The sequence below is a fragment of the Carassius carassius genome, chromosome 15 (genome assembly GCF_963082965.1).
Source record: "Carassius carassius chromosome 15, fCarCar2.1, whole genome shotgun sequence".
Classification (NCBI taxonomy): domain Eukaryota; kingdom Metazoa; phylum Chordata; class Actinopteri; order Cypriniformes; family Cyprinidae; genus Carassius; species Carassius carassius.
Genome location: NC_081769.1, coordinates 3733979 through 3746767, shown reverse-complemented (window position 1 = coordinate 3746767; position 12789 = coordinate 3733979). Strand labels below are relative to the sequence as shown.

General features: G+C 37.1%; 1 protein-coding gene and 1 long non-coding RNA gene across 3 annotated transcripts; both read left to right on the top strand.

The window, feature by feature from the left end:
• Nucleotides 1–181: 181 nt before the first annotated feature.
• Nucleotides 182–2166, top strand: LOC132158023 (uncharacterized). Of its 2 annotated transcripts, none has more exons than XR_009437641.1 (2): nucleotides 182–525; nucleotides 568–2166. It is a non-coding gene; the product is annotated as an uncharacterized LOC132158023 (long non-coding RNA). The 2 variants fall into 2 exon arrangements; XR_009437642.1 differs by having other exon boundaries at nucleotides 182–529.
• A 2559-nt stretch (nucleotides 2167–4725) lies between these two features.
• LOC132159001 (threonylcarbamoyl-AMP synthase-like) lies at nucleotides 4726–9866 on the top strand. Its single transcript, XM_059568645.1, has 7 exons — nucleotides 4726–4749; nucleotides 4839–4860; nucleotides 5582–5756; nucleotides 6327–6453; nucleotides 7144–7263; nucleotides 7334–7464; nucleotides 9797–9866. Exons 1-7 carry the CDS (start codon nucleotides 4726–4728, stop codon nucleotides 9864–9866), a joined length of 669 nt encoding a protein of 222 aa, XP_059424628.1.
• Nucleotides 9867–12789: the final 2923 nt, after the last annotated feature.

Genomic DNA, 12789 nt, shown 5'->3' with positions numbered 1-12789 from the left:
GGAAGAAGTTCTTAAAGGGACAGTTCACCCAAAATAAAAATTCTGTCATCATTTCTCTCCCTCATGTCGTTCCAAACCTGTATGAGTTGCTTTCTTATGTTGAACATAAGAGAAGATATTCTGAAGATTGCTGGTAATCAGACAGTTGGTGGTTTCCATTGACTTCCATGGAAGGAAAAAAAAATGGGGGGTGAACTATCCCTTTAATTTGTAGCCACAATATATAGTCTTTTCTTTATGCAAAAAATAATTTTTTGAATTTTGGATGAAATATGATCACTCTTGAATACTCTGTGATGAAATCAGACACTTTAGCTGTTGTGATAGGCATGTGGTTAGGGTTTTTTCCCCATCAGATGTCACAGATCTCTCTTCCCCTTCTTTTATCAGTGTCTCCCTGCACTTTTTCTTTCGTGAACCCCGTTTCTAAACCCGCGTGAGTCTCTTGTGACCCGCTCAGGGATGCACAAAAACAAGCAGCAGTATATTCTGAGATGATAAGTGTGTGTGTGTGTGTGTGTGTGTGTGTGTGTGTGTGTGTGTGTGTGTGTGTGTGTGAGAGACCAGATAAGCAGACACGACTCATCTGACCTGTTGTTTTGAACCTGCTTGTAGTGCACTACCCAGCCACGGTTCAGCCGAACCACTGCTGTATAGAGGCTCTGAAGAGCTGACCGTCATGTAAATACATAGTACGTTTGAGATGATAAATGTTTAAGCCTTTAGATTGTATTTGTATTTTTGTATAGAACTGAGGAACCAGACTTTGGGTGTGAGATGAGATGAGATGAGATGAGAGACGTGACTCTGCACTGCCTTTACTGTCACCTGTGCATCTCTTATGCAGTATGTAGTTCTCCACAGATCCTTGTGTTTCAGACTCAAGAAGGACAGGAATCCTCTTACATCTCATGATAGTCATTTCATTTCAGCATGGACTAGACGTGGAGAATTTGAATCGGATAGATATTACAGAGCGAGCCTTTTCCGATCCTGTGCCAAATTAAACAGTGGACTGACAGTGATGCTTCATTGCGCTGGTAGCTCTGTGTACATCGCTCCTAAAATCTTAAACAGTTGCTTTATTTATCCACTACATTTTCTTTTTAAATATCTATTAATGGGACCTGTGCAAACCTAGTACTAGAACATTATCATGCGATCTGTCTGAACAACAGTTTTCCATTAATAAATGCACGCACTTTGGGGTCCAGCCAATATAATGATCAACCGTACCTTAATAATAATAATGATAATGCACAATCTTTCCGACCTTATTGTTTTGTTTGCATATTTTGCATAGGAGTTTGGACAAGTTACTTTACATGAAAGATTCATTTTGACTGAAGGCAGTTATTAATCATCATCTAACTAAAATAAGTAACTATGCAATGTCAGAGCATATAGAAAAAACTTCAAATCACTCCATCTGTATATGTTCATAAGTCAAATATCATGTGTCCGCATTCAGTGATCATTAGTCATTATTTAAAGAAACAGCCGTATTTCAAGTTTAAAAGCCTTTTTTTTAATCACTTAAGTCTCATCTATTAAAATGTTTGTTGCGTACAGTTATGTTTGGCGTGATGTAATCAGTTTTGTTTTGTATCTGGGCATTGCAATGTTATATATGTATATTGTTTCCTGTTGAAAATTATTGCTGCTTCGATGCATTTTATTTTATTGACCCGCACATAACATGAAAATCTTGCATTTGTTTTAATGTTGGAAAAATACTGTTGAAATAACTACTTGCTTGCCTGTCAACCCTTCTGCTTTTGTTCTTGCTCAAGGCTGTTTTTTTCTTCTCCACCTTCTTCCGGTGCCATCATCATCATCATGTTTTCATTCATATGGGTCTTTTTCAGCCATTAACTTATGATTTAATGCAACAAAATAGCTTAATAAACCGTTGCTTTTGGTTCTTCTGGATTTCTTCTGGTTCAGGCTGGTGTTGGTCAAGTCTCAGAAGCTTGATGTAAAGAGGAAACTAATGCTTCCATGAGGACTGCTTTTGATACCCGAAGTGTGAGGAAACTGTAAAGAGCTGTATTTTTAAAGAATGTACAATGTGAAATTATTCTCATATGCTTGTTTTGTACAAAGTATTATGGCAAAGTAATAACTTTTTGAATCAAAAAGCAATACAACACAAGTAAAATCCTGTTGAGTGTTTACATTATTTGACACTGTTTGTAAAGAAATTGCTCTATCCAGACACATTCACATCAAGATTTTTATTTATATATGCATACTTGTAGATTTCAAATACCGAAAGGAAACCGTTCAGTTATTCAGTTCTCGGAGTGATGCATTTTCAAGGCCTCTTTCCTACCAAAATAAACATCTGAATGAGTAGCTCTGCAAACAGCATTTCAGAAGCACATGTATGCACAATATTAAACACCTACAGCAAGTATTCTCTGAACTTCCTGCAGGTCATTCAGGATCATGGTGCAGAGCTCGATCTGCTCGTGCATGTCAGAGATTTTTCCATCAAGAGCCCCCAGATGTCTCTCAGGAGGGCACTGTTTGAGAAAGTAATCAGTTTTTTTTTTATATATATATATAAATAAATACAGAAGCATGCAATTTACCTGATCTGCAGGAAGAGCTTTTATTTGGGTGTTTGATTCTTCAGTGTTTTCTGAAGTATTAATAAGAAATATCAGTCTATGACATTTATCTTTAAATGTACGAAAATACCTCACCTGTAACTGACGCCATTTTTAGTTTTGGTTGTGAAACGGTAATCCGGGAGTGTTAGATCTTAATTATATTATTTAGTAATTAGTCCTAATTAATTACATGCGCAGGTTAATTATTTGGATCGGATTTTAACAAGATGCAGCTGGATTGTTTACTCGGAATTTTTTGTTCATGCACGACTTTTATTTTATAATGATTTTATAAATTTATAAAATTTATAATATTATTTTGAAGTGCTGCATTAGGCACGTTGTCTGACTTCAACGAGCCGAGCTGTTTATGGTCCTCTCAAACAGTCGTTCACAGTAGCTGGGCCGTTCAGGGCTGTCAGTGTCAGCATGTGTAAAGAGCAGAAGACGAGAGTCCTGCGGTTATCAGCGCTGAGCTCCGGGAACTGACCTCACAGCAGCAGGGTAAGAGCTCCAGGGGCGGCGTTAGGGGTGGGCTACGGGGGCTGGAGCCCCGATTGTTTTCAGTAAAGCCCCGAATGTTTTTATTTGCAGCATGCCATCAATGAGTTTTCATGCCCAATAAAGTCATTTATATTAGAATTTAATTTAATAAATAAATATCTCTCGAGTCTCACGTCTACAGTGTCTGTCAATTTAAGCGTTGTCATTCACACCCGACAAAAACCGCCCACTGAGTCTAGTGCTTCTGACTGACATGGAAACTGGCCAACCATCAATGAGCGTCTGTACGATCCAGCCAATGAAATGAGATCTTTTGGAGTTAGGCGTGTAGTATTTTACTAGATCAATTTATTTGAAAATTAAAATGGATTTCCAAAAAAAAAGGAAGTGAAACACCCCCAGCAAACACTTGAATGCCAAGATAAAACAGCTTCAGGTATCTGTAACTTTTAAGCATAGTATTATATTTCTTTTTCGGTTTTAAAGTGTTTCTGATTTAACTTTACATTTTGAACATCTAACATTAACGGTTGCGCAGCACAGTGTTTTGGACACACACACACAGAGAGAGAGAGAGAGAGAGCGGTTATAATGTTTGGTTAGCACGGTCTGTTGCAGACTTTTCGTGTCAGGGCAACAATTCAATAAATAAGATAATAAAAAAGACATATTTTGCAAAGGAAATGGTTCCAAACAAAGCATGTTGTTGTGCTCTGCAGCAACACACAGCGGTGTTTACTGAATAAATTTGCTTGCGTAAATGATTCACTGACCCATTCATAAAAAACAGTTGCTTACTTTTTTTCTGAATGAATCATCTGTCTCGAACGAATCCATGATTAAATGACCGACCGACTCACTCATTAAGGCAGTGGCATGCCGCCAACCTAGTGGCAAAGTACCATTCAAATTTTTTCATTTCATATTTCTGTATTCCAAATTTTATATTTGATACATTAGCCTTATAAGATTATTTATGCAATTTGTCAGTGCTGTGTAAATGCTCCTTCAAAAATATAAGTGTATAGAGTCCAGGGTTTATAATTATACTTGGCTTTAAGTGTTTGTGTGTGTCTTATGTAAGGGAAATTATAAAGTAAGAATAAGGTAGACTATAAAATGTAATATGTGCAGGAAGAATGGGTGAAGTTTTAAGTTTTTTGTTTGTTGTTATTATAGATTCTTTATTCACCTTTTTTTATCTATTCTCACAAAAATGACATTAAGTGAAGACTATTAAAACAATAATAGAGCTGAGCTTGCTATTTTACCATGTCTTCGATGAGTCAGCAAGGAAAGAAGAGGCTTTAGAAGGAGAGAGGGGTGATCTAGGAACACTGCAGACAAGCCCAAAACACATGAAGCTTCAGCAGTATCCCTTTACCCACAGCAGAGAGCTTTTAATAAGAATTGGCTTGATGCATTTCAGTGGCTTGAGTATTCCGTAACCAGAAATTCTGCATTCTGCTTTTCTTGTCATCTCTTTGGCAAGCATCATATCCGAAACCGCAAAGACACATTAACAAGTGAAGGTTTCTCCAACAAAGTAGCCTTCATAAGGCTTCCATGACATGCTGGAAGAGCTACAAAACAACTGAAACACATGGAGATATTATATCTTTGTAGAGTAAGAGTATGTCAGTGCACTGCTTAATGTTTGCTTCTTATCCCTGTTCTACCAGGATGAGTGTAGCCAGTCAGGCTTGATTGGAAAAGAAAAGAAAACTGAGAGATGGAGACAAAAAAAAGTGAGATGGAGACACAACATCAGCATATGTGTCAGGATACAAGTGATAACCTTTAAATAAAATGTCTTTTTTTGTTTTGTTTGTCTTTGTATATTTTAAACAAGATAAATCTTTCTGATTTATTTAAATAAAAAGTCACATACATGGATTTTTTTGGGCTAAGCCCCGGATCTCCACTCACCCTAGAACCGCCCCTGGCTGTGACCCTTTCGGCTCTGTGGACACAGCCTCGCCAGTCACTTACTTTTTAAAGGTATTCTCTCAAACTTTTTTTTTCTTCTTTCTTTCTTCACACGTTAAATATTTTCCATATCATCTCACTTAGGCTGCACTTATTTGTGTTAAAAAAAACTTGGGATAAAAATATTGGTTTTGGCAAAAATGACAACCGTGAGAATGAATGTATATATATAATATTATTATTATTTTTTTTTTTTTTTTTTTGGATAAATACAGTAAAATAGACGCATAACAATGGTTAATTTAACCCTTTGTTCAGATTGTTATAGTTTAATAATTTAGAAGCAAATCTGAAATTACAAGGTGTTTACCAAAAAATTGATCTTAAACTTTTTAATGTGGCCCTAAAAGATCATCAGTAAAAAGGAAAGTTGAAGTCTGTATTTTGTAAGGGTCAGCTCTTGGTGTGTGTCTGGAGTTTTCTAGTCCTCTCTGAGATCTGCTGTTGTGTTGTTGTTGTCACAGGGTGGACGGAGATCCTGAGGGCCACAGTCGCGGCTCTGAGGGCCGTCCCCACTGACACCATCTACGGTCTGACCTGTGTGGCCCCGGACTCAGCGGCGCTCAGGGGAGTTTATGATATCAAAGGAAGGAACGGAGACAAACCTCTGGCCATCCGTGTCGGAGAAATGCAGGACATCTACAGGTTAGGTCACCGTTCTCAGATCAGTTTACTACTGATGAAAGGTTTGGGCTCCGTAAGATGTTCTGTTATTCTGTAATGCAGTAAATTATTCAAAAATGCATTTACAGATTTTATAATGATACAAAAATGTATATTTAAAATGATCTTTTGAACATTCATCAAAGAATCATAAAAAGTGTCTTACTTTCAACAGTTTTTTTTCAACACCGATAATAATCAGAAATGTTTCTTGAGCAGCAAATCAGAACATTAGAATGATTTCTGAAGATCATGTAACCCTGAAGACTGGAGGAATGATGCTGAAGATTAGGCTTTGCTCACAGGAATAAGTTTCATTTTAACATGCATTCACATAGAAAACCGTTATTTTCAATTTCAATAATATTTCACTATATAGCTGTAGTTTTATATAGTTCAAAAACCATTAGAAAATTGTACTGACGTTTTTTTTTTTTTTTATAGTAGTAACATTGACATTGCAGTGTGGTGATTTGACTGCCACATATTTTAAGTGACTTGATATGCGTTGTGGAATATGTCGAGTATCATGTTGATGGCGTGACAGTCCAGTATTTGTGCTGTATATACTTCAGTGTCTGTGAAGGAGGAGCTGCTCAGAGATCTGCTGCCTGGATCTGTGACCCTCGTTCTGGAAAGATCCTCCTCGCTGAACAGAGACCTCAATCCTTTTACCAAGGTTTGCTTTTGTGTTCTCTGTTTGCTGGAATATATACCCCTCGTGAAAGAGAACACTTTAGCAAACTTACAGTAATATACTATACTATAAGTGAGAGCTGAATGTAATGCATTTTAACACATAATTGCATGTTGTTTACAACCAAATGAAAAGTGTATTCTAGTTTAAATGCATATAAAATGCAATTAGATGAACATTTGTGAACCACTTAATTAGAACTAAAGTACATCGTCATATGTAATATCATTATTTATGTTTGCAATATGGTTAAAGTGTCCCTGCTGAATGTACTGACAAGCATTTATGAAAAACTAAAATATACTTTAATGACATTTCTATTGAAACCCGTCATGTTTTAAATGTTACAGCGTCATTACAAATGTAAAGTTACAAATATATTTAAATGTGTCACATTAAAATGTCAAATACACTAAATTAGAAATTATGTGCTTCATTGTGAAAAGAAGTGTACTTTATTAAAGCACAACAAAATATTATTAAAATAATGATTGAAATGTACCTCTAACCTTTCCATTTGACATTATTACATTATGCACTTTTTAAAAGTGTACTTGTAAAATCTGAAAGTACACTACAAGTGCACGTTTAATACAGTTAAGCACACCTCTGTTGTATTTGTGTGCTCTGTTGTTGTCTGTCTTCTGTCTCTGAATGTTGTGTGTGCTGTAGCTGATAGGGGTTCGTGTTCAGGGTCATCCGTTCATGAGGCGTCTCTGTCAGATGTTCGGTGAGCCGCTTGCTCTCACCAGTGCTAACCTCAGCACACAAGCCAGCACAGTAGCTGCTAATGTAAGTACAGAACTCAGTTCTTTCTAAATGGGCCTCAGGTTGTGTTTGACGTGCTGGTGGTGTTCTGCAGGAGTTTGAGGATCTGTGGCCCAGTCTGGCTGTTGTGGTGGACGCCGGCTCGATTGGAGATAAAAGTTGTTTGGGTTCAACAGTTGTGGATCTGTCTGTGTGCGGCAGATACCGTATAATCAGACCGGGATGGTGAGCAACTTGCAACCTTATAAACATTCGTATATATTAGTTCAATGAAAACCAAGGGGTTTCAAGCAATAATACAATTAAAGGTTTGATAAAGCATTATTTTTTTTGTAATGTCCTGTTCAGTTTGTTTGTTTTTTATTTTCTGTCTGAGCAAATTATTTGCTACATTTTCCCCCATGATTTACAAAAGACGTTCACTAAAATATCAATGTAACAGTATTTTAAATGCCAAAAAAAGCACTATTTATAACGAAAATAATTAGATGGCATTAAAGGGTTAGTTTACCCAAAAATGAAAATTAGCCCATAAATGACTCCCCTTGAAATCATGCTAGGTGTACATGACTTTCTTCTTTCAGACGAATCCAGTCAGTTATTTAAATAATTGTTTTTGAGCTTTGATGCCACTCAGTGGGTGTTCATCTGCATCGGTTCATGAGAAGCTTAATAGAAAACTTCTCGCACGGCTCCGGGGGGTGAACAAAGACCTTCTGTAGTGAATTGATGCATTTTTGTAAGAAAAACATCCATATTCAAAATGTAATAATCACTTTAATCTAGCTTGAGCCAACAGTTGTACAATTGTACAACCAGGGACGAGAGCTGCAAGCTAGCTTTATGCTAAATGCCCTGTGCATGCGGTTATCGGTTGTCTCGGTTTAACAATGCCTAGTGTTTTTTTCCCTGTTAAACAAACAATTAATATAAATAAAAGAAGCTCCGGGAGGATGATGTATGAGGTCAGTGTCGCACGTGCTGGTGAGTCTCATGAAAACCGTTTGTTAACAGGAGCAAAGAAAGTAAAGTTTCCTTACTTTATGCTGGGAACACACCAAAAGATAATCGGGCTGATTTTGGGCCAATTTTCCCTCCTTCCAACAATCCTAGCTCTGTCATGATTATCTTGATGGTTCTACAGATTATCTTATCGGATGTTCTCTTGGTGTGAGATGTGTTAAGAGTGTACGAACCTATTCAGAGGAACGTCGGAGCTGCCCCGATCACTAATTGTAAATATTTGACATGTTTAATATTTACGATCAGAAATCCTGAGGAGGAACCCCGAGGACAAACACGCGCACACGCTCTGGAGATTATCACGTCAAACTAAACAATATCCAATCAGAAAGCGAGATGAGAAAAGACGGAAGAAGTCATGGTGCAGCACAAAGTGAAATTGATGAGGACAGCAGAGATGGAGGATCAGCTTGATTTCTGGCAACAGAACGAATGTCTATACAACGTGTCGTGTATAAAATCCATGCAAACACTATCATTGCAATCTCGTCCTGCATATCGTCCGCCATGCTTATTCTAATGTCTCGCGAGATTTCCTTTGTTCACAGTCGAGACTCTGGTTGAAAATCTGTTCGTGTGTGGTGTGCTGTCTTTGTCACATCATGGCACAGCACACAAAGTAAAACGGTGAAATCATGTGTGTTTTTTTTGTTTTGTTTTTTTTATCCTCGTGTTTGTGGTCTATCTCATTTTGAAAATCTTATAAGATGTAAAATAAATCTTTTGGTGCGTCTCCTCTTGGTTTATATAGAAATCCTCAGAAATGTTTCGTTCCAAATCCTTTTTTTGTAGGCTACTTCTAATTAGTGACCATTGTTTTGTTTTGATCTCTCCCCTGCGCTTCTGCATTCGTCAGTTTTGAGCGGAGCATTCGCAAAGCTGACCTCATACAACATCCTCCCTGAGCTGTTATGGTGTGCAACAGTGAGCACAAGCTAGATTATTTTGAATATGGATATTTTCCTACAAAAAAAACGCATTGATCCACTAAAGGAGGTCTTTGTTCACCCCTGGAGCTGTGAGACACTATATGTATATATGTGTATATATGTATGTATTTGTATTAATATCTTTTATATATATTAAACTTCTTTTGGACTGATGCACTGCAACACCCGCTGAGTTGCAACAAACCGGTTGAAAGATTAAGGATCGCAGTGTGGCCCTAGAACTAATTAATTGAAATTTGAAATCTTAACCACTGTCCTTCAAACCATGAGGTATAATCCAATTGTCAGCAAGAAATGTTTCATAATTTTAAAATCTAATAACATTTAGTCATTTTGCAGACAGTTTTATCCGAAGGGGCTTATAAATGAGTTCATTCAGTATGATCACTTATTCTTAATATATACAGGTCAGAATAATTTTCAATTTTAAATAAATCTGTTAGACTGAATGACAGCGACACGATCTCTTCTTTGATCCAGTACTGATCAGTTGACCTCACTAGTCTGCTAGTCATTTAGTCAACCATCTTGGTACGTCCCTACTTCCAATAAAACACGGGCCTGTCTCTCGTCCTGTCTTGCAGTGCTCTCTCTGCTACAGTTCAGGTACTTGAGGGCAAGCATGGGCTGCTGGAGGATCCTGTCAACCAATGAGATTCAAGCTGGGGCTGTGACGATAACTGCATTAATCAGTAATGGGCAACAAATAATGTGGCTAAACCCCCCTAAAAAGGGTCTAGAACCTCCCCTGGCTCATATTGTGTCAGCTAGCAATAAGACCCAAAAGGTTGTGGAAAGAGAATTAGTTAATATTTACGTACAATTATATCTCTGTCAATATAAACAGCCTCACTGACTAGCTTGAAAATATTCATCAAATACTTGTCTCTAAAATGATTGCTTTGTTTAAGTTATATTAATGATTAGTACTGCAAGTAAATGGGCAATAAACATTATTCAAGACGGTACATGTTTAGTGCATTTAGTACAATATATATTTAAATTGAATTTCATTAATTGTAGTGGTGGCTGAAGAAGTGGGGATTCTCTTAATTTATGCCTCAATTTGATTTGTTTATTTATTGATTTGGTGTCGCAGCAAAGAATGGGCCAGTAGTATTTGCACATTGTCACTTCTGCTGCTTGATTAATTAGGAAATTAATATAAGCCACAGAAGAGGAGCAGATTTTGCAATAAATTATCCAAAGGGGGGAAAAATACAGCAGCAATTAACATTTTGTCAGAGCCTCTGGTAAATTACATTCTGTTTTTAGTTGTCTGTTAATGAATCTTTGTAGAATCATGATCTCTATTTGAAACAAATTGTCATGTTATTATTATTACGAGGTCCTATAATTAAAAAGTGCTCCTGTTGTTGGTCCGGGTGTTTAACACTAACGACACACTCAGTGTCTGAATTCATATATATTCCCTTCTCTGTCACAATTGCTAACTAAAGTTGACAAAAGCATATTGTACACTTTTACATGTAAATATTGCTCATATTAAATGTAATAAATAATTGATTACATTTACATTTTAAAAATGGTAACAGGGTTGACATTGCATAACCCCCATTAGAGAGTAACATGTTTGTGTTTTAAGTGTAGGAGTCCTGCTTGAGAGATGGTGGAACCTCCTAGAAGGATGTATTATTTATATATATAACAATTATAATTTTTTAATTGGACTTAATTTCGCTAATTAAAAGTTCAAAAAAAGAAAAGTCATGGTGAGAGACATGCCAAAAACATTACCCTTATCAGGAATAAGTTATATTTAATTTATTTAAAATAATGTTTAATTGACTTCATGTAATATTGATGAAAGAGTACATAGTTGATATGTTTTTAAATTGCAAATGTATTTGTTGTCATATTAAATCTATGTTTGATTTTCTTTGAAATGCAAAATGTACTGATTTCATGGAATGACCCACAAAATTTCAAGCTTGATTGTTATTGTTACACTGTAATGTGATTGTTTTGTTTTGCAGAATCAATCAGTCAGTTACTGAAATAATAATCTGATTCTCTCATTTTTGAAACAGAGAAACTTCCTTCACATTCTGTCTCTACCCAGATAGCAAGCAACAACTAAAACAAAGTTAAATCAATGTTGATGCATCAACACTAACTGCATTGAATAAATGTTACAAAGCGGTGTTGTTTCAACATCACTTGGACTTGCAGTTAATGTTGAAACAATGGGGATATTTTGGCAAAAGCCTCTAATGCAAAGGAATAGAAAAATAATAAATTAGATGCAGAGAAGTTGTGCATCCTATGTTAGGAGATTCAGCAAACAAGACTTCTGTATAGGATGCACCATTTTCTCTACTACTGAGAAGTTCACATGCCGCATAGAACTCAGAGCTTCTTGATCCATGGGAATTTTCATATAGTTTTTTTTTTAGCTGCTTTACTCAATGACCCACCCCTAAACTAAAGAACAAATCAGGTAAAGCATTTTAAAAATGCCCTACTGATTACTCTCACCAGAATTCTTTAGAGATATTTTTATGATGTTGTAGTTTATCAGCATCAAATCATTGTCAGTATACATGTCCCCATCCCTGTATGTGCTGTTGGCTTTCATTGAATTTTCAATGCTGATTCAAGATACTTTGAATATTGAAATGTCAACCTCAACCAAGATGATGATGATTCGGATTAAAACTCAACATTGTATCAGTGTCACCTTGCTATCTGGGTAGGCACACTAGTTCAGCATGGTCTTGGTTCTCGATGTTGCCATGCAAAAATATCAAGCTCTCTCCCCTGAACACATGCAATTTCCTGCAAGTGTAGCAAGGTTTTAGCCTTCTCTCAGTTTCAAGAACCAGCTGGTTTCCATTAAACAAGGAAGCTGGTCAAAGCCCTGCCTGCAGAGTTTATCAGAGTCCCTCACTACATAGCTTCTTTCTTCTTTCAGGTCAGTAGTTTTGGAGCAGAAGATCTGAGGAACAACATCTGTGAAAAATCATCAAACCACATCATCTGTCTGTACAGAGAAGCTCATTAAATAAATCACATAAGACAGACTTCAACACAACTGCAGTCAGAAAGTTCAGTTCCCTTTCTCGTACTGTGTCTTGCTAGACACACATGGGAAAAATTTTTTTTTCTCCTGAACAAATCCTTTCTTCATTCACACAGTGAAACTGCACGGCCAGTGGATTGTGCAGTGTATTAAGATACAAACCAATGGCTAGTCAGCGAAGCTGCATGAGCCTGTGGCAACGAAGCACGCCGAGCCTGCCAAAGTCCGCCAGAATGGACAGGGCGTCTGGCTACATAAGCAGGCATTCGTCTCAGGATTCTCTGATTTCTTCTCTTTCAGCGATGACTCTACACTCATTCCTGATCCTGAAAGCCTGGTCGCCATGAACACGCTTTCGCAGCTGGGATTGGGATTTGACCTGCTTCTCCGAAGCTATGGCGACGCAGCAGTTATGTTCCATTACCCCTGCCGCCATCTGCGATTCTGAAATATCTTGTAATCTTGAGTGTGGCCCGTGAAGGGAAACAGATGCAGAAGAGCAATGAGTATGTCATCTGTCTGAGCGATCCCACA

Bases quoted from the DNA above. Each gene is read 5' to 3' on its own strand.
- LOC132159001 (XM_059568645.1), top strand. From the start codon at position 4,726: ATGGAGATATTATATCTTTGTAGA. The intron at 4,861-5,581 runs ACAAAAAAAAGT...TCACAGGGTGGA, and splicing joins AAGAAAACTGAGAGATGGAG to CGGAGATCCTGAGGGCCACA. The intron at 7,264-7,333 runs GTAAGTACAGAA...GGTGTTCTGCAG, and splicing joins CCAGCACAGTAGCTGCTAAT to GAGTTTGAGGATCTGTGGCC.